This window comes from Papio anubis, chromosome 9 (genome assembly GCF_008728515.1).
Source record: "Papio anubis isolate 15944 chromosome 9, Panubis1.0, whole genome shotgun sequence".
Classification (NCBI taxonomy): domain Eukaryota; kingdom Metazoa; phylum Chordata; class Mammalia; order Primates; family Cercopithecidae; genus Papio; species Papio anubis.
Genome location: NC_044984.1, coordinates 53,445,457 through 53,465,271, shown reverse-complemented (window position 1 = coordinate 53,465,271; position 19,815 = coordinate 53,445,457). Strand labels below are relative to the sequence as shown.

General features: G+C 38.1%; 1 protein-coding gene across 1 annotated transcript in view; it reads left to right on the top strand.

The window, feature by feature from the left end:
* Window positions 1-17,935, top strand: part of LRIG3 (leucine rich repeats and immunoglobulin like domains 3) — a 46,947-nt gene extending 29,012 nt beyond the window's left edge. The window contains exons 5-19 of the mRNA XM_031650588.1: window positions 247-390; window positions 1,417-1,560; window positions 1,938-2,081; window positions 2,475-2,618; window positions 3,521-3,601; window positions 4,505-4,576; window positions 6,824-6,895; window positions 7,381-7,544; window positions 9,476-9,796; window positions 11,256-11,537; window positions 12,806-13,258; window positions 14,057-14,215; window positions 15,518-15,661; window positions 15,759-16,034; window positions 17,267-17,935. Of these exons, the coding sequence (XP_031506448.1) occupies window positions 247-390; window positions 1,417-1,560; window positions 1,938-2,081; window positions 2,475-2,618; window positions 3,521-3,601; window positions 4,505-4,576; window positions 6,824-6,895; window positions 7,381-7,544; window positions 9,476-9,796; window positions 11,256-11,537; window positions 12,806-13,258; window positions 14,057-14,215; window positions 15,518-15,661; window positions 15,759-16,034; window positions 17,267-17,511 (2,845 nt within the window). The 3' untranslated portion in view covers window positions 17,512-17,935. The remainder of the gene's footprint in view (window positions 1-246; window positions 391-1,416; window positions 1,561-1,937; window positions 2,082-2,474; window positions 2,619-3,520; window positions 3,602-4,504; window positions 4,577-6,823; window positions 6,896-7,380; window positions 7,545-9,475; window positions 9,797-11,255; window positions 11,538-12,805; window positions 13,259-14,056; window positions 14,216-15,517; window positions 15,662-15,758; window positions 16,035-17,266) is intronic.
* The last annotated feature ends 1,880 nt before the right edge of the window (window positions 17,936-19,815 follow it).

Sequence of the window (19,815 nt, the reverse complement as noted above, 5' to 3'; positions counted from 1 at the left end):
TATACTTTAAGTTCTAGGGTACATGTGCGTAACATGCAGGTTTGTTACATATGTATACTTGTGCCATGTTGGTGTGCTGCACCCATCAACTCGTCAGCACCCATCAACTCGTCATTTACATCAGGTATAACTCCCAGTGCAATCCTTCCCCCCTCCCCCCTGGAGAATCCTTCTAATACAGAGATGGCCTGCACTTTAACTTGCAAATAAATCAGAAGGAGAAGCTCATCTTTAAACTTTCAACAGGTATCTCAACAGCAACCGAGTCACATCAGTGGAACCTGGGTATTTTGACAGTTTGGCCAATACACTCCTTGTGTTAAAGCTGAACAGGAACCGAATCTCAGCTATCCCACCCAAGATGTTTAAACTGCCCCAACTACAACACCTGTAAGTAAAATGTTCTCTTAGATACTGTTTCTCACCTCCCCCAAACCCTTGGTGTCTATTCCTTAAAATCCACAATGTGGCAAAAAGGAGTTTAGAAACAAGAATGTAGCTGCCTTTCCTTTGAGAATTGGAGCTATAGAATCTCCAAATTGGAAAGAGTCTTAAATGTCACCTCGTCACCTCCTCACCTTGTGCCAGCTGCTGCTTGACAAGACACGTTAGATTGTTACTGAAAGAGTGAACAGCATAATCATTGACCAACGCCGGCACAAAAGTGCCATTGTGGCACTGAAAACATCCGCGGTCTCTCAACAGCTGTGGTTTATGAGAATAATACCGGCAACTCCAGGAGTCTCTGATAGCTTAAGTGGCTGTAAAGATCTGTCTCGTTAATAATGGTAGAGCGATCTGTGAACAGACTCCTGCAATAGTGCAACTTTGGCTGCACATTGCAAACATTTGGGGAGCTTTTAAAAATCTCACTGCCCAGGCCACACCCTAGACCTCTGGGGGTCAGATCCAGGCTTCAGAAATTTTTAAAACTCCCAGCTTGGGTCCAGTAGGCAACTAAGGCTGAAAACTACTGCCATAAAGAGAAAGCATTAAACCTAAAAAGAATAGTGAAAGATAGTAACCAACTTGTAAACAGATCGTACAGGATAAATTTGAGGCCCAGCTCCTTATAGACCTCATATTTTAGTGTAACATTTAATAATCTCATTCTGGATTGTTTAAAAACAAATCTTAATTTGTTTGTGTCTATCCTGAGTGGACAAGACTTTAGACATTGAAATGCAGTCTAGTTTCAGTATTTTATTATTCCAAAAACACATGACCCATTTCAGTAGGAAGTTCACTCCCTGCTTAACAAATTGAAATTCTTTGCAATAAAAATGTTTAGAAACTGAAAACACTCTATGTAATTGAACACTGACTGGTTTAACTATATTGTAGTAATGACACATTTTATTACTACCTCCAGAATTTAATTGTCATATAAGCTAACTCTTGTAATACTCAATGCAGCGAATTGAACCGAAACAAGATTAAAAACGTAGATGGACTGACATTCCAAGGGCTTGGTGCTCTGAAGTCTCTGAAAATGCAAAGAAATGGAGTAACAAAACTTATGGATGGAGCTTTTTGGGGGCTGAGCAACATGGAAATTTTGTAAGTGTGGGTTATCACAGTTCCTGCTCAGGTAATATGATCATAGAATGCTCAGTGTACATTCAGTAGGTCTTATGTGAAATCCTATGTTAAAAATCTCATTATCCACAATCTTATTTATAATGTAGTATTCAGTTTTGATTCAGGTAATGTGATCGATAATTTATAAGTACCTAAATTTATAACCACCTAAATTATAAGAATATATATATATATATATATATATATATATTTTTTTTTGCTGACGTCTTCATATAACAAAAGCTTAAACATCTAATAACAGTAGGAATATGTAATAGGTTGTAATCGTATGTCCCCTTTGAAGAGACTAGATAATGAAGTTTTGATCCTGCTTTTGATTCTTATTGTAAATGTAGGCACCTGGACCATAACAACCTAACAGAGATTACCAAAGGCTGGCTTTACGGCTTGCTGATGCTGCAGGAGCTTCATCTCAGCCAAAATGCCATCAACAGGATCAGCCCTGATGCCTGGGAGTTCTGCCAGAAGCTCAGTGAGCTGTGAGTTGCCTTTTATTCTCCTCAGGTTTGAGAGCAGGGATCATGCCAGGGCATGAGCTTCTTACCACTGATCTGTGAAATTTTCATAACAAAGTTTCCAAGGTGACAGCTTTTTTCACATGCAACCTAGTCTTATTTTTGTTGTGGTAAGTTGAAGCCAATTCTGTTGCAGTTCTATGGCACATTGGCAAAAGCAATGATGGTTATTTTCAAGCAAAGAGAATGTACTGTTTTAATTCCTGAGATTAGAAATATTTACTTGGGTATTATTAAGGCAGAATTTAAAAATAAGGATTAGTGTAGCCCATACGCTACCTGTCTTTTGGAAAAGGAATCATTGCATTGAATTGAAAAATGAAAGCTATTGTTTGTTTTTCTCTTTTTTCTTTACAGGGACCTAACTTTCAATCACTTATCAAGGTTAGATGATTCAAGCTTCCTTGGCCTCAGCTTACTAAATACACTGCACATTGGCAACAACAGAGTCAGCTACATTGCTGATGGTGCCTTCCGGGGGCTTTCCAGTTTAAAGACTTTGTAAGTTAACACATTTTGCTGTCAGTACACGAACCTAATTGGTTCCTAAATGTGCCCACGTTTCTCCTAGCAGATTTCTTTTGTTGTCAAGGAAATGCGTACAGCCTCAGAAGTAGTGTCTTAATCTTTCCCAGATCAGTTTGATTAAAATGGATCCATTTCATCCATATGTGTTTCGTAAAGGGATTAAAAAGGACAGTAATCAGTTTGTTTTGGTGATTACAGTTAACCTTCTCAGGATCTCCAGGAAATTGGTAACTGCTTAAGAGGGAAACAATTTTAAGTCCACTAAGTTTTCTTTATAAAATGCAGATTAAAAATTACTTAGAGCACAAAGGTCTACAAAGGGCAGTGAAGGAAGATACTGTTTATCATGCCGGTTATATCCTCAACCTGATCTCCGTCCTAAGAGAAAGAAAAGGGAGTTGAATTAATTGACCTTTGAAAAATTTCTCAAATGGTAATTTAAGGTTGTGCAATGGGCTTTTGATTTTTGCTCTGTCAGAAACTTTTACTCTGTTCATGGTGTGAAGCATTACATAATTGAAAGACAGGCTGTATACTTTGGCGAACTTCTGCATGTGTGGTTGGAACAGTGGTTTTAAAGTTTAATGTATTTTTCAGACTGTTCAGATCTTTCAGAATGTAGTCATTTTGATAGAGGAATTAATAGGGCCAGTGTCAACTTTTTCTGATTTTAGGGGAAAACTTAAAATGTGGTTGAGGGAGTCAGGCAGGGTATAAGAAGTAAGTTGGAGAAAAAGAGTTTTTTATTGTTTTGAAAGAGGTGGAGATAATGTGGGAAATTAGGAGAAATTTTTTACAAATCATAAGCCACCTGGGTGGTGATATTAGGCTTTCTGAGCTTATCACTCTAAAGGGAATGCTTCTTTTAAAATTAGGGATCTGAAGAACAATGAAATTTCCTGGACTATTGAAGACATGAATGGTGCTTTCTCTGGGCTTGACAAACTGAGGCGGCTGTGAGTATGAATTGCCTCATAATTTAGCTCGCTCTTCGATTTAAAAATTTTGTCTTCACTGAAGTCAGCTATACAAGTTGACATCATGAAGAGATGAAATCGGTGCTTAATCTGGTTACTACCCTTTATCCTCTCCCCAAATGCCTGCTGTTGCACGCGATATATACTATTAACTTTTTCTTCCTTAGGTGAAAGTGTTTTATTCAACACTCTAGTGTGTGTAATTTACTTTAATATCCTCATAATCATTTTCATCTATGTTGAGGGCTTAGACTTTTGGAATTATCATTGCGTAAAAGTTAGTGCATGCACTTCCACATTTTGAAATTCTCAATCTTGTACTGTCCTCGCAGGAATTTTTTTAATGAAGTAATCTAGTAGCGACTGATAATGCTGTGGTAGGTTACAAGCAAAACGGGATGAAAACGTCTTATAATTAGCCATAAAACGGTCTTGCAGATGGTCATATTGCATGTTTTAAGCCAGCAGTATTCAAATTCACTTCCCTAGAGTCCTAAACTCCTGTGGATGGAGGGTATCCACAGAGAAGGAGGGGAAGGAGAAAACATTCACTATTATCTGCTTTGTTAGTGTTCTGAGACAGTTTACTTGAAATAAAGTCTCTGCCTCTTCCTAAAAGGACTCTGAAAAACAATTTAACTTAATCAGCAGAGTAACTTACTGAATACCTATTTTTGTTGGGCTCTTTGTTGAATGCTTTGAAAACCATGTTGAACTACATTAGTGAACTAGATGGCGTGGGCACATTTTTACAGGATATATTGTTTAATTGAAGAAAATGGAATTGCTCACACATAATTTAAAAAGCAGTTCTGTTTATGAGAGTTCCACCCCCAAAATGGCTTTTTAATTTAAGTGTTCCAATGTAATTTTTTTCCCCAGGATACTCCAAGGAAATCGGATCCGATCTATTACTAAAAAAGCCTTCACTGGTTTGGATGCATTGGAGCATCTGTGAGTAGCTAGAATTCAGTTACCCTAAAGAGAATCTCTAAGATGGTTTTTACTTATGTGTCATGAAAGATAAAACAAACTGGAATGTGATTTTGTTGGCATCCTTCCAGTTCCATAAAATATATTTAAACATCTCCCTATTTTTCTATCTCTTTCTCTGTCTACTTACTTACCTACCTACCTATATAGAAGTGTACAGGTATATGCTTTCCTTTGTATTTAAGGACAAAAGCTGTATCTCCTTAATGGGTTTTTAATTGTTTTTCTCAAACAGTGATTATTTATTTTTTTAAAAAACCTACTAGATGTAGTTCGTTCACTATATGTCAGGTATGGTACCACATATTCACATATGTTGTCTCATTTAATTTTTAATCAGAATGCAATTCAATAGCTATTATTATCTTTATTGTTAAGCAGAGGTTCTAAGAGTTTATTGATTCCATTGGACAGTTAAAGAGATGGCTTGGCTTTTAAAGAACAGAGACAATGTTCCACAGTCCTTAAGGGTGACATAGAAGAGTTTTAGCACTACTTTGAGAATTGTTTGTTGGTCTCTGATTGTTGTTTAATTATGAAACATGCAACCCCCTTACCATTGTTCTCTTTTTTCGTTTGTTTGTTTTCTTTTGTTTCTTCTTGACCCATCAGTTAGTAACTGTCAGAAGCAGGACTCAACCCAGAGCTGCGCCTACTTTCACAGTGCCCCTGCATCACACTAGCTCTTGCCTGTACAATCTCTGCCGCTACTCCCAGTAACTCGTAACTCCTGGCACACATTTCTGAAATGTCATTTAGGGGCTCAGGAATTTTCAGCCACTAAGAGAGGAAAGCTAGCTAACAATGATAGGAATCAATATTTTGCATGTTTTAACTAAGGAAACCAACCAGCTGCTTATAACCATGGTTGTATGTTTTACTCTTGTACAGTAAAAGTACAAAGTAATGTATGACTGTTAAGGAATGCTTGTAGCTGGAAGTTTTAATATCTATTAACCAGGACCAAAGAAGTTACAATTTAAAATACATATTGGGTTCTCCCATGTGTGCTGTGTATTGAGAGTGAAGATTTAGCTGTTATCTATAAACCACTTTGTTGTCACCTTCTGACTGCGCCGGTTCTTCTGAGGGAGACTTGGATCGTGAGCCATCCTGACAGTGAACGCGGCAGTTCAAATTATAGTAGAATGATTCTGCAAAGCTGAGTTTTGGAAGGGCAGACCAACATTACAGTATTTATTGAAACCGATTATTTTGAAAAGAAAACCAGCCAAAAGGGTTTGTCATTTGGCCCATTCCATTTCTGGGAAAGTGGAATTAGTGGATCAGTGGAGTATTAATCTCTGCTTCAGTTTTCTTAAATCTCCCTTGATTGCCCCAGCCTCTTCGTCTAGCCATGTCTGGTCCCTTCTTTCTTTGTCTTCTCTTCCCCTTGTCTTACTCAGTATGCCCTTTGTATACTCTGACCCCTGTAAAGAAAAACAGAGTGGTAATCATTCTGGTGAATACTTCAATGCAGACTGCTTATAAGTCTCTGTAAAAAGAGAATTAACCCAGAATATATGTTCATTTTGTGAATTTCCTGCCTGAAGTATTTGCTTTAACAAGTGTATCTTGTCTGAACGTCTTACGGCGTTTATGTTAGTGAGCTGTGAGTGACAGAATTAGGTTAATGGTTAAGAGTGACAGAATTAGGTTAATGGTTAAAAGCACAGGTTTTGGAATTGAAAATAATTGTTTCAACCCTTACCTTCCCCTTTTGTGCTGAGCTAAATAGTAATACCGTCATATTTTGGGTTGTTATAGGAATAAATGCAGTAACACATGTAAATCACTGAACTGAGTGCCTGTCTTCAAAAATACTGTGCAAACGGTGTTTTATAAAAGCATAATTATGAGAAATTTTGTTTGTATATTTAGAAGTTTCTAATAGTTACTAATTTGAATAAAGAGTAATAGAATAAAATAATAGAACAGCTTGGGCCCTAATGAGTCAAATAATCTGTAAGTGATGACATAAAGTGAATCTTTTTCGCTAAAACACAACCTATCTGTGATACAAAATGCCCTGGTTCTTCAGCACAAGCTTTGCAGTGGATTCTTCTGGGGTTGCCCCAGTCATGTATTTCAACACATAGAGGGAGTATTTGTTTGGCAAATGGGGTAGGCAGTGTGGGCCCAAACTTTGTCCAAAAGCACGAAATGCTGGTAGTTTGCTCTGATGCATTTGATTTGGTGATTTTTCAGAGACCTGAGTGACAACGCAATCATGTCTTTACAAGGCAATGCATTTTCACAAATGAAGAAACTGCAACAATTGTAAGCTTTTCTTTTCCTTCTAGGAGTCTGAAGTATAGAGGGGAAAACTGTCATACGGTGTGTCACCCTAGCTTATGTATCTATAAAAAGTGCCTGGCACATTCTTAACATTATTTAATTTTTATACCAGACAACAAAAAAGGAATTTATTTGTTCTTTTTGTTGAAATGAGTTTTTCTTTCTATTTTAAATTTGCAACTTTGTGGGACCAAATATAGTACAGTCACTCAATATAGTATTAATTTTTCAGTTGTAAGGAACTTTTGATAAATCAACACTTCTGTCTCCATGGGACAGTAAGAACAACAGAAAATCATGCTAGATACATTTCTTGTATTTTAAAATGGACCGTAGAATGCTTATTCCATGGGATGTGTGTATTCAGTTTCCAAATTCATTGCTTTGTTAATATTTACTTGGGTTTAGTTTACTTGTAGAAATCTGCATTTCATACAGAACAAATTGAATATAATTACTCTCCTCAGGCATTTAAATACATCAAGTCTTTTGTGTGATTGCCAACTAAAATGGCTCCCACAGTGGGTGGCGGAAAACAACTTTCAGAGCTTTGTAAATGCCAGTTGTGCCCATCCTCAGCTACTAAAAGGAAGAAGCATTTTTGCTGTTAGCCCAGATGGCTTTGTGTGTGGTGAGTATAAGTATTGCCCTTGCCTTTTATTTATTCTTCTTTTTTCCCCTCCCATTTATCCAAATAATGGTTTCGAATAGATTTATGATCTCTTTATAAAGCTTTTATTTCTGCTGAGGTAGAGGAAAATGGGTCTATAGTTTGCTGATTATTTTAATTTCACAGATGGGAAAGAGAGTTTTCTAAAATTGCTTCATCTTTGTTTTGGCATCAGGATGGTGTGGTGGAAAAAGAATGAAATTGGATCTTGAGAGAATGGAAGGATAATCCCAGCCCTTCTACTTAACTTAAATTCCCTAAATGTTAGTCTCTGCATCCATGAAATGGGGACTCTCTTTTCTTCTCTTCCCAACTCTGAGGCTTGTTGGGAGGCTTACATGAAAGAGATAATTATTAATGATTTATGGGGTGCTAAAAAAATATTGGTAGGTAACATTTACAAGTAATAGGAAATGTGTTGTTTTAGCATCCGAGAATCTCAGCATTAGAAATCTAGTTACCTAAACTTTACATAGCTGGATAGTAGCAGATCTGGATTTAAAAGAAAAGTATTCATCTCTGGTGCAATTTTCTATCTATTATATGATGCTGCTATTTACTATTAGCTGCCATGGAGACCTCTGTAAAAGTAAATATGTTTTATAAAACAATAAATCAGAATTTGCTTATATTTAAGCATGAGTGTTAAAATATTAAGAACCTTCTTTTGCATTGGCATTTAAAAATTTACTTAAAACTGCTTTGTCCACGATATATATTTTTAGGTTGCAGCATTAAGCAGTGCCAGTAGTTTCTGGAAATAAAACCTCTGATGTAGCTTTTGGAACTGAATAAGCTTTTGGCATTCATCTGTAAGGGCCTGAACTGCTCCTTTCCCATGGTCCTTATTTCATAGTTTTTTTCGTCCCAAGATCTGATCCCCCTATTACTTTGAAACACATATATAGTGTCCATAGTTTTTTTCACTTCCTTGTGAATCTGAACATCGATTTATTAGATGAGAATTTCAGAATAATACAGAAAAGAAACCACCTCGATTACAGTATGCAGACATTGAAAAATAGCAGCATTGGAGTTATCAAAGCATCCCCCATAACCCACTCAACACACATAAAAAGTTTTTTCAAATAGTAGTAGCACCCAAATAGTACACTTTGGTAGATCTCAGATGTTTCCTTCTGAGTTTACATCATCATCACTGAGAAACTGAAGTTCAAAAAGGTAACTTTTCCAAAAAGTAACAGAGCACTAAAAATAACTGTTTAGAATGAAAGAGTTGCTTAGCTCTAATTATAATGTAGCTTTGACAGGGTAGCACAGCAGCGTGATTGGCCGCTCAAAGCTCCAGGCCGAAGCCAGTGTCTTACAGTTTGTTTTAGAGATGCTTTTTCTTTTGCTATCAGCTTTTTTTTTTTTTTTTGGATCTACTTAAAGTACTGCTTTTTAATAGTGGTTCTGTTTTGGTAAATGGAGTGTTAATGGCTGTCTTTGTTGAGTAATCATGATTGATGTTTGATTTCTTAATTTTGCTGCTCCTTATCTGGGGAGAACATGGGAACAATTGCAGTTTCGTGATAGTAGTAGCATTCAGAAATGATCCATGAGCCTGGAAGTTTTTAAACTGCTTTCTTCTTGTACTTATACAAAGCATAAGGGGTCAGGAATAAACTGTGGGTTTTCTGATAGCCCCAAAATAACAGTCTTTTCTCAGGTAATACTGATTGATAAATAGATCTCCATCTGTATTCGAGATGAATGAGTTACTTTATAAACTCTCATTTCAACACGGGTACTGCTAGTCCATCTGGAAAACATACACAAAGGGTAAAACCCAGGCCGCTGTTTTTGCATTTCTTGGTGTTCAGATTTGAGTAGTATTTGGACTCTTGAGCCTTAACATTGTTTTGTCTCCTCCTCTCCATTTTGAACAGATGATTTTCCCAAACCCCAGATCACGGTGCAGCCAGAAACACAGTCGGCAATAAAAGGTTCCAATTTGAGTTTCATCTGCTCAGCTGCCAGCAGCAGTGATTCCCCAATGACTTTTGCTTGGAAAAAAGACAATGAACTACTGCATGACGCCGAAATGGAAAATTATGCACACCTCCGGGCCCAGGGCGGCGAGGTGATGGAGTATACCACCATCCTTCGGCTGCGCGAGGTGGAATTTGCCAGTGAGGGGAAATATCAGTGTGTCATCTCCAATCACTTTGGTTCATCCTACTCTGTCAAAGCCAAGCTTACAGTAAATAGTATGTGATCTGACTTTTCCTTTAGCATTTAAAGATACCTTTTAGAAATAGAAAGCACCTATTTTTCTCTCTTAATCTTAACCCTGTCTTTTCTTCTCACAGTTCCCCACCTGACTCTTCCTTTCCCTACCTTTCATTCCACAAAATTAAGATTATTGGTTATTTGTATCTAAACCTGCAATTATGTTGAAGATGACACCGTACTCAGTGTGGTGAGTAACACAGAGATGAACCAGACATGTTTTGCTTTTTTGTTTTCTTTTTCTTTTTTTTTTGAGTCGGAGTCTTGCACTGTCGCCCAGGCTGGAGTGCAGTGTTGCAATCTCAGCTTACTGCAACCTCCACCTCCCAGATTCAAGGAATTCTCCTGCCTCAGCCTCCTGAATAGCTGGGATTACCGGTGTGCGCCACCATGCCTGGCTAATTTTTTGTATGTTTAGTAGAGACGGGATTTCACTATGTTGGTCAGGCTGGTCTCGAATTCCTGACCTCGTGATCTGCCCACCTCGGCCTCCCAAAGTGCTGGCTGGGATTACAGGCATGAGCCACCGTGCCTGGCCATGTTTTGTTCTTTGAGAGTTTACAGTGCAGTATACTGATCTGGAAGGCTGCAAAGCGTCATGCTGGACGCACAGTGCCTTTAATTCAGAGATCTGTGTGTGAATCCTGCCACTCCTGCGTGATTTTCAGCAGATTACGTCTCTGCCTCCAGTTCCACATCTTTTAATTAGGGATAATAGGACCTGCCCCCTGGAGGCATTATGCTCATTCGGTGAAATAATGTGTGTAAAGGATGTAGCAAAATGGCTACAAGGTGTAGTGCTCAGTAAATGCACTGTTAGCCACTGTTAATGGAAGTCTATTCTTGTTTGCTTTGTGTGGTAGGTGTACAGTTTTACAGTAGGATGCTTGCCACTTTATCATTTAACTGTCTGTATCTGCCATGGTAGAAGATTTTGAATATGATTCATTAATGCATTCACTCAGCAAATAATGGCTGTGACCTGGCACATAGAACAGTTCAGAGTTTAAATTGTAGAATAAAACATGTATCAAAAGTCACAGAATGTTAGAGCTACCAGGAGGGACTTAAAAAAAAATAGATGAAGTGAATGGTCAGGGTACAAAGAGATTAATTGATATGCCCAAGATCTCACACTTCATTACTGAGGAAACTAAAAAGCGGCAGAAAATAGCAGGAAGACCTTCATTCTGAGAATCAGATGACCTGTGTTTTATCCTGACTTCATTGTTTCTGTGTCTGTAACCTTGAGCGGGCTTTTAATCTTTCCATCTCAACTTTAGTTTCCTTGACTTGAAATTGGAATTAACCCCTGCCCAATCTATGTCAGGGACAATCTGTAAGTATCAAACAAACAAAAATAATAAATAAAAAGTAATGCAAGTGAATCTCTAAGACTCCATTGGGCTAATGCCTGTGTTGTTTCTCTGATTTCAGTGCTTCCCTCATTCACCAAGACCCCCATGGACCTCACCATCCGAGCTGGAGCCATGGCACGCTTGGAGTGTGCTGCTGTGGGGCACCCAGCCCCCCAGATAGCCTGGCAGAAGGATGGGGGCACAGACTTCCCAGCTGCACGGGAGAGACGCATGCATGTGATGCCCGAGGATGACGTGTTCTTTATCGTGGATGTGAAGATAGAGGACATTGGGGTATACAGCTGCACAGCTCAGAACAGTGCAGGAAGTATTTCTGCAAATGCAACTCTGACTGTCCTAGGTGGGTGAGTTTGTTAAGATTCTGTAGTAAAAATCAGTCTTGAAGATACTGGCTCATCCAAGGTCTCTAACTACCAGAAGTTGTGAGGATAAGAGATGAAGATCTATGGGGCATTGCCTTTCCCTAGGAAGTATTAATGCAAATGGCCTCTTGAACACTTTGAAGTTAGGGATTGCATGACAGCCTCAAGTCTGGCCACTGAGATGAATCCCTGTCCCCTCCATCCTGAAGAGAGGGGCCAAGCAAAATTTGTGATGCTTTCCCTTTTAGGGGAGATCACCCTCCTATAATTTTCCCACTGTGCTATCTATATTGGTACCTTGTTTTTTTGAGACGGAGTCTCGCTCTGTCGCCCAGGCTGGAGTGCGGTGGCGCAATCTCGGCTCACTGCAAGCTCCACCTCCCGGGTTCACGCCATTCTCCTGCCTCAGCCTCGCAAGTAGCTAGGACTACAGGTGCCCGCCACCAGGCCCCGCTAATTTTTTTTTGCGTTTTTAGTAGAGGCGGGGTTTCACTGTGTTAGTCAGGATGGTCTCAATCTTCTGACCTCGTGATCCGCCCGCCTCGGCCTCCCAAAGTGCTGGAATTACAGGCGTGAGCCACCGCGCCCGGCCTATGTTGGTAGTCTTAACACCATAAAGAACATATTTAAAAAATGTAGGAACAAATTGGGAAGGCCTCACTCTCTTCGCTCAGCCTACCATACCTCTCTGGAAATTTTTTTCATCTTTTACCTAAACAAATGCTTTTTAAAAATGTAAACACAATTATTATTCATGTGTCTCTGAAAGAGCTAATTAAAGTAACCTATTAAGATACTAAATAATAAAAGTAAATTATTGTCAGAGTTTTAATATAGGCCTGGGCATCCGGCCCTAAAAAGTTTCACTTAAAAAACTTAAGCGTTCTGATTTTTTTATTTATCAGCGTACCCTTGTGCTTGAAATTATTTTTATACTTTCTATTTTTAAAAAAGGTTTTGTTGCCCACTCTCCCCACCACCACCAGCTTCCCGACTTTTACAAAAGTGAGGGAAGTTGAGATTTTAAAAATAGTAGATATTACGCTTAACCGGTGTTATGAGTTAATGATAGCAGAATAGTGAAATACTGAATGTTGTAGATGTTTAGGCTCTTAAAAAAGCCTGTCCAGTAAGTTGTGGGAGAATAAAATTTTAGGTTGCAATTTGAATAAGTTTAAATGCTACATTTTATGATATGGAAACTAAATTTTATTTGGGAAATTAAAAGCGTAACTTGTTATTTCAGAAACGCCATCATTTTTGCGGCCTCTGTTGGACCGAACAGTAACCAAGGGAGAAACGGCCGTCCTACAGTGCATTGCTGGAGGAAGCCCTCCCCCCAGATTGAACTGGACCAAAGATGATAGCCCTTTGGTGGTAACCGAGAGGCACTTTTTTGCAGCAGGCAATCAGCTTCTGATTATCGTGGACTCAGATGTCAGTGATACTGGGAAATACACATGTGAGATGTCTAATACCCTTGGCACTGAGAGAGGAAACGTGCGCCTCAGTGTGATCCCCACTCCGACCTGCGACTCCCCTCAGATGACTGCCCCATCGTTAGATGATGACGGATGGGCCACTGTGGGTGTCGTGATCATAGCCGTGGTTTGCTGTGTGGTGGGCACGTCGCTCGTGTGGGTGGTCATCATATACCACACAAGGCGGAGGAATGAAGATTGCAGCATTACCAACACAGGTGTGTAAACAGAAGCTTGGCACAGGTCACGGGAGTCATGTGTATTTGTGGTTCTGCAAATACTTCTAGAACGTGTGTCTTGCAGTCTGAGTTCATCTCAGAAGGATAACTCATTTTTTTCAAGCTGCAGAAATATGGTTCGCTAAAAATAACACTCCAGCCCCAAATAAAGCTGATGTTTAAAGATTAATACTCTTTGTTAAAATGACATCAGAATATCCAGTGACTATGAGATAAAATCCAAGTCACTAACTAAAATATTCCTAACTCCTTCATAAGGTAGTGATGGAGAACCAGAAACAGCCCTTTAATGATGAAGTTTACTTTCTGCAGTAGTTGTGTGTCTTGTGTATGTGTGTGTGCATGTACTTAGGTTGGATTTTATTAGTGGAAGAGGGGCTGTGACTTGATTAGTATGTGCAAAGTCAGATATTGATTGATAATATTAAGCAGAGAATATGGCAATAATCAAGCTTAATTTGAAAGCTTAGATACTGTCCCATGAAAATTCTTAAGCCTTCAGCCTTTTAAAAAATCTTTTTAAACATTTGTTGTTTTGAAATTTGGGAGGTGCATCCAACGGGTGATAAAATGGAAAGTCAGCTTATACTTCCCGGAGCAACAAAGTCCTAATTTACCATTCCAGAATACTGTACAATCGAGATGGTTTTGCCACAGTAGATCCCCCCTAATTTGATGTACACAGAAGCCAAAATTAAATCTATGCCATTCCCCTGGGATACCTATGGGACAATTACGATCATTCTTGGTTAATAAAATGCTGCTGTTTTATTACAGATGAGACCAACTTGCCAGCAGATATTCCTAGTTATTTGTCATCTCAGGGAACGTTAGCTGACAGGCAGGATGGGTACGTGTCTTCAGAAAGTGGAAGCCACCACCAGTTTGTCACATCTTCAGGTGCTGGATTTTTCTTACCACAACATGACAGTAGTGGTAAGTGTTTAAAATGAACGTGGGCTGTAATTGTTTTGAAGTCATATGGTGGAAGACTCAGATACAATATTCATTTTCACAAGATATTGATAACACTGACATTTAGGACCTGGCCCAAGATCACTAGCAAAGTTGAAATTGTATAGTTCTATACCCTTCTCTTAAATACTAGGAAACAAAATAAATTTTTGTTTCTAACAATAAAAACAGACTAGTGGGTTTAGAAAAATGTAATTATTCCATGTGTAAAGGATGTTCGTATATTCTTTATGTTATAAATGTTCTTTGGCCCTGAACGTTGTCCTTCCTTAAATGATATTAACTGGTTACATGAATGGGCTTAACAGTCAAATGGTTTACATTATTTTCTTTTGAGAAGTCTATTTTTTGTTTATTTATTTTTATTTATTTATTTTGAGACGAAGTCTCACTCTGTCACCCAGGTTGGGATGCAGTGGCGTGGTCTCGGCTCACTGCAGCCTCCACCTCCTGGGTTCAAGAGATCCTTCTGCCTCAGCTTCCCAAGTAACTGGGACTATAGCCATGTGCCACCATGCCTGGCTGATGCTTTCTTTTGTTTTGTATTTTTAGTAGAGACGGGGTTTTGCCATGTTGGCCAGGCTAATCTGGAACTCCTGACCTCAGGTGATCTGCCCACCTCAGCCTCCCAAAGTACTGGGATTACAGGCGTGAGCCACCGCGCCCAGCCTCTTTGAGAAGTCTAATTCTGACCCTTGCTTTCAATGCTGCATGGTTTCGAGAATAATAATGGAGACAGCATAATACAAGAGCACAGGTTTTGTACAAGACCGACTCCTACTACTTACTCCATGTACTGCGGGGCATGTGGAGTACTTTCTGGTGAGGTACTTGTGCAAATGAAATGAAAATGGAAAACTATGTGGTGCTAGGCACATATTAAGGGCTCAGCAAGTGGAAGCCATCGATGTTATTCTAAAATATATGACCAACTTTTCCCATAAGTATTTATTATACGCTCTGTGCTAGACATTGTAGTTGGGAGAGAAGTATATTTGTTTTCAATTTCACAGTTTCATCAGAGATGAGATAAATTAAAAGTGCTTGGCAAGTCACAGGTAGCATAGAGTTAGAGGATCTGAGCATAGAAGTGAGTATTCTGGTTTAAAATTTTTAAACCCCACTGTAAATTTTTGCAGTTTTTTGGTCTATGTGATGTTCTAGTCAAACTTTCATCCATAAATATGGAAAATGCCAAAATTGGGGAGAATGTTGAATGGCACTTGAATAATTGGATCAGTGACTAAGACTTCTGTTTCAAAGGGACCTGCCATATTGACAACAGCAGTGAAGCTGACGTGGAAGCTGCCACAGACCCGTTCCTTTGTCCCTTTTTGGGATCTACAGGCCCTGTGTATTTGAAGGGAAATCTGTATGGCTCAGATCCTTTTGAAACGTATCATACAGGTAGGTAATTTTCTTGCCTGAGTACAGTTCTGTTTCTTAGAGACTTCTAGATGTGCTAACCATAATCTCCTTCTGTTATTACCCCCAAATTAAAAAGGTTGCAGTCCTGATCCAAGAACAGCTTTAATGGACCACTATGAGCCCAGGTACATAAGGAAAAAGGAGTGCTACCCGTGTTCTCATCCTTCAGAAGAATCCTGCGAACGGAGCTTCAGTGATATAGCATGGCCCTCACATGTGAGGAAGCTACTTAACACTAGTTACTCTCAAAATGAAGGACCCGGAATGAAAAATGTGTGTCCAAACAAGTCCTCTTTAGATTTTAGCACAAATCCAGAGCCAGCGTCAGTTGCCTCGAGTAATTCTTTCATGGGTAAGTTTATTAAGTTATCAGGTACCTCATCTGAGGATCCGTACTCCAAGTTGTATGTGAGAGAGCAATGAGAGCCTTGAATGTCAAACTGGTAAAAAATGGTTTCTTGAATGAGGCTGCCATGACATCCGACTAAGTCATGTAAATGCCTCTAAAAGCAAAGTCAGAGGTGGGATTTTACTTGATGATGTGTTTAATCTGTAACTAAGCCTCAGGAGCTTTCTGGGTAGCACTGTGTGTGGCATCTACTCCAAGACAAGGGTTTGGGGAGGACTTAGGAGCTCAGCTTGTCAGCCATGTGGAAAAAGTGGTTTTGGGCTCCCACGGCCTTTGGGGTGGAGTTGTGTGCTCTGCATGATTGTGGTTTAGTATGTCTGGTGGCTTCCAAGTGAACCCGCAGTCGAAGGGTGGAAAACAGCATCCTACCTAGCAACAACTGTTAGTCTGACAAGCTGGACTACCTTTGGCAAAGAAAACCAGCCTTAAGGTCCAAGTCAGTGGTGTTAGATGCTGGCTGGCACTGAGATTAGCTTGTGAATTTTTTCGTCTGATGCATGGGGATAATAGGATGGAAGAGCTGAGGTCATCTTTTCACTGAACGGAGAGATGGGAAAATCAGCCACAACTTGCCATGTTGACAATAAAAAAAGGGAGAATTTTCAAATATTTTACCCAACTTCTATGAAATGTTATGTTTTATCACAGTGTAATTATTTATATTCCTTTCTGGAAAAAATTAAAATAATATGTTTTGTATGACTGAGGCAAGAATTTGATTCAATTGAGTAATATTTTGCTACAGTTAATGAAGCAAGGGCAGGACATAGGTTTATTTTGAAAGAAAATTTGTATATTTAGCTCCAGTTAATTGGATGTTACTGTCCAACGCATCCTTCACCGAAATTGGTGGGCTCTCAGCTAGGATATGGGGAAACTTATATTGGGGAGCTTTATTGCATGACCATTAACATCACTGCAGGTCACAAGAAATGATAAATAAGAGATGCATTTGTTCAGTGAATGTAAATATGAGGGAGGACAAATGTCTTTTGCTCCATTCTAGAAGTGATCTGTCTGTAACACAGATGTACATGTATGAGTGCCACAATGTGGACTTGTCGAAAACACTTACTCATATTCATGGGGTAAGATGTTTCTTCATTTGCAATGGGTTTTATTGATTCACATGCTAGCAAAGGGACCCCTGTGCTCAAGGTGTTTCTTTCTTTCAGGTACATTTGGAAAAGCTCTCAGGAGACCTCACCTAGATGCCTATTCAAGCTTTGGACAGCCATCAGATTGTCAGCCAAGAGCCTTTTATTTGAAAGCTCATTCTTCCCCAGACTTGGACTCTGGGTCAGAGGAAGATGGGAAAGAAAGGACAGATTTTCAGGAAGACAATCACATTTGTACCTTTAAACAGACTTTAGAGAACTACAGGACTCCAAATTTTCAGTCGTATGACTTGGACACATAGACTGAATGAGACCAAAGGAAAAGCTTAACATACTACCTCAAGTGAACTTTTATTTAAAAGAGAGAGAATCTTATGTTTTTTAAATGGAGTTATGAATTTTAAAAGGATAAAAATGCTTTATTTATACAGATGAACCAAAATTACAAAAAGTTATGAAAATTTTTATACTGGGAATGATGCTCATATAAGAATACCTTTTTAAACTATTTTATAACTTTTTTTAATGCAAAAAAGTATCTTACATAAATTAATGCTATAAATCATGATTATTTTATGTATTTTTATAATGCCAGATTTCTTTTTATTGAAAATGAGTTACTAAAGCATTTTAAATAATATCTGCCTTGTACCGTTTTTTTAAATAGAAATTACTTCATTATATTTTGCACATTATATTTAATAAAATGTGTCAGTTTGATGCCAAGCCCCATTTATACAATAACAATTTTTATTATTTTCAGCACAACTTAGGCTTAATTAGTTCACATTATGACGTCTCAAACTGATGGGAATTTTATTTAGCCCGTTAAAGTACGAACAAAAATGACCGTTCTTTCTACCTCCCAGGATTGTTGTAATACAGATTGAAATCAGATTGTGCATATGCAAGCACAATTGTAAATGAGAAGGAGCTACAGAGATTTAAGGTACATTAATTTATTTCTAAACCTATGAACAAAAAAAGATTCGTTGTTATAATCTGGTGTAATATAGTACAACTACCATTCCATCAATCACTACTCAATTCATGATTCTTTAATTATAATAATGGTTTACATGGTCCAATGCCTTATGCTTATCAAGTAGTTTCACTTTTGCCGTCCCTTTTCTTACAACAAGCGAGTGGTTTATTGCACATGTCTATAGCTAAAATGGCTATTGCAGAGGTGGACTTTCATGCGCTGTTCCAGGTTATAATGAGATGCTGCTAGAATTGTTTTCTGTTTTTATTGATTTTCTGCTGGAAGAGCAGTTTGTATATAAATGGTACTTCTAAGCTAGTCTTGAACAATTACCGAAATATTTTCTTTGATCATCAAGGTTTGGTTAAAAACTAAGTATAAAATTTGTTACTTAAGCATATAAAACTATTTAAAACATTTGTTTTAAAACAGTATTTATTGAAAAATGTAATTACATGACAGGCATATATACACAGAAAAATGAATATAACAATAGTTTCAAAACTAGATGACACAATTCAAAATAATTGAATGGAAAAGCAATTCAGTTTAATCCAGATTATCAAACTTTCTTCTTTAGTAAATTCTAGCTCATATGTGTAGTTTAAAGAAAAACCCTCTTGCTCAATATAAATTGGCACAAAAGGAGTTAATATAGCACAATAAGCTTTAAAAATCAGCTAACCTTCAAGGTGTGAATTTATGCCATTGTCTTGTCTTTGAACTGAACTGAAAGCAGCTATTCAAAAAGCGGATTCTTCTTAGAGAATATGTCGAGGGTAAAGTCTTCCAGCTTTTAGTAAGTTTTGAGCTTTGTTGCTTGTGAGCCAGAAGCCTGGAACCCAGATTGCAGTCGATTTTCCTGCTTTAATTTAGACGCCAGAGTCAGAGTCCAAGACAGGAAGCTGATCCTTCCTTGGGCCACCAGTGACTAAGTACAGAGAAGTAATTTAGTATACTTTGGCTTGATCATATTGCCAGATTTTCAAAATTTTATTGTTAATTTGTCTTCATTATTGCCAGATGGGGCCTTTTCCAGTTATTATGAACTTCTTTTAAAGGATTTAATTTTTCCATACTTCAGCACAAAGGTTTAAATCATTAATGCTTGAAATTCAAAAATTAGATTCACTCTACATCAGTATGATTTTACCCTTTTACTGTGTGTATGTGCTGAAATGTGTGAATTAGATGTAATCTTAACTGTCCGGAGAAAGAGTAGGAACTTGATTTCTCTTTCACAATTTGCAGGAAAAGAATATATACAATTTTGAGACTCCATATTAAATTAAAATGAATTAGTAGGTGGTACGATAGCCTAAAATAACATAGACTCAATGTAAAAAGCCTAATGTAGATAAATGTCACATTGCTTGGAGGAATGCTTAAAAATTCCAGTTTAATCATCCTATGCTTTTTGATATGAGTTTATGTACAACGTATCTTAAAAGATGTTCACAAAATTTCTGTATTGTTTTTATCTTAATTCCACTATTGGCACTAATTGTAGGATATTGGGGAAGAAAAGCATTCCTTAGTTCTGGCAAAATTTTATGAAAGTTAAGTATCTGGAATATATATAATTTATTTTCACAGCCTTTCTACAAAAAGAAACCAAAAG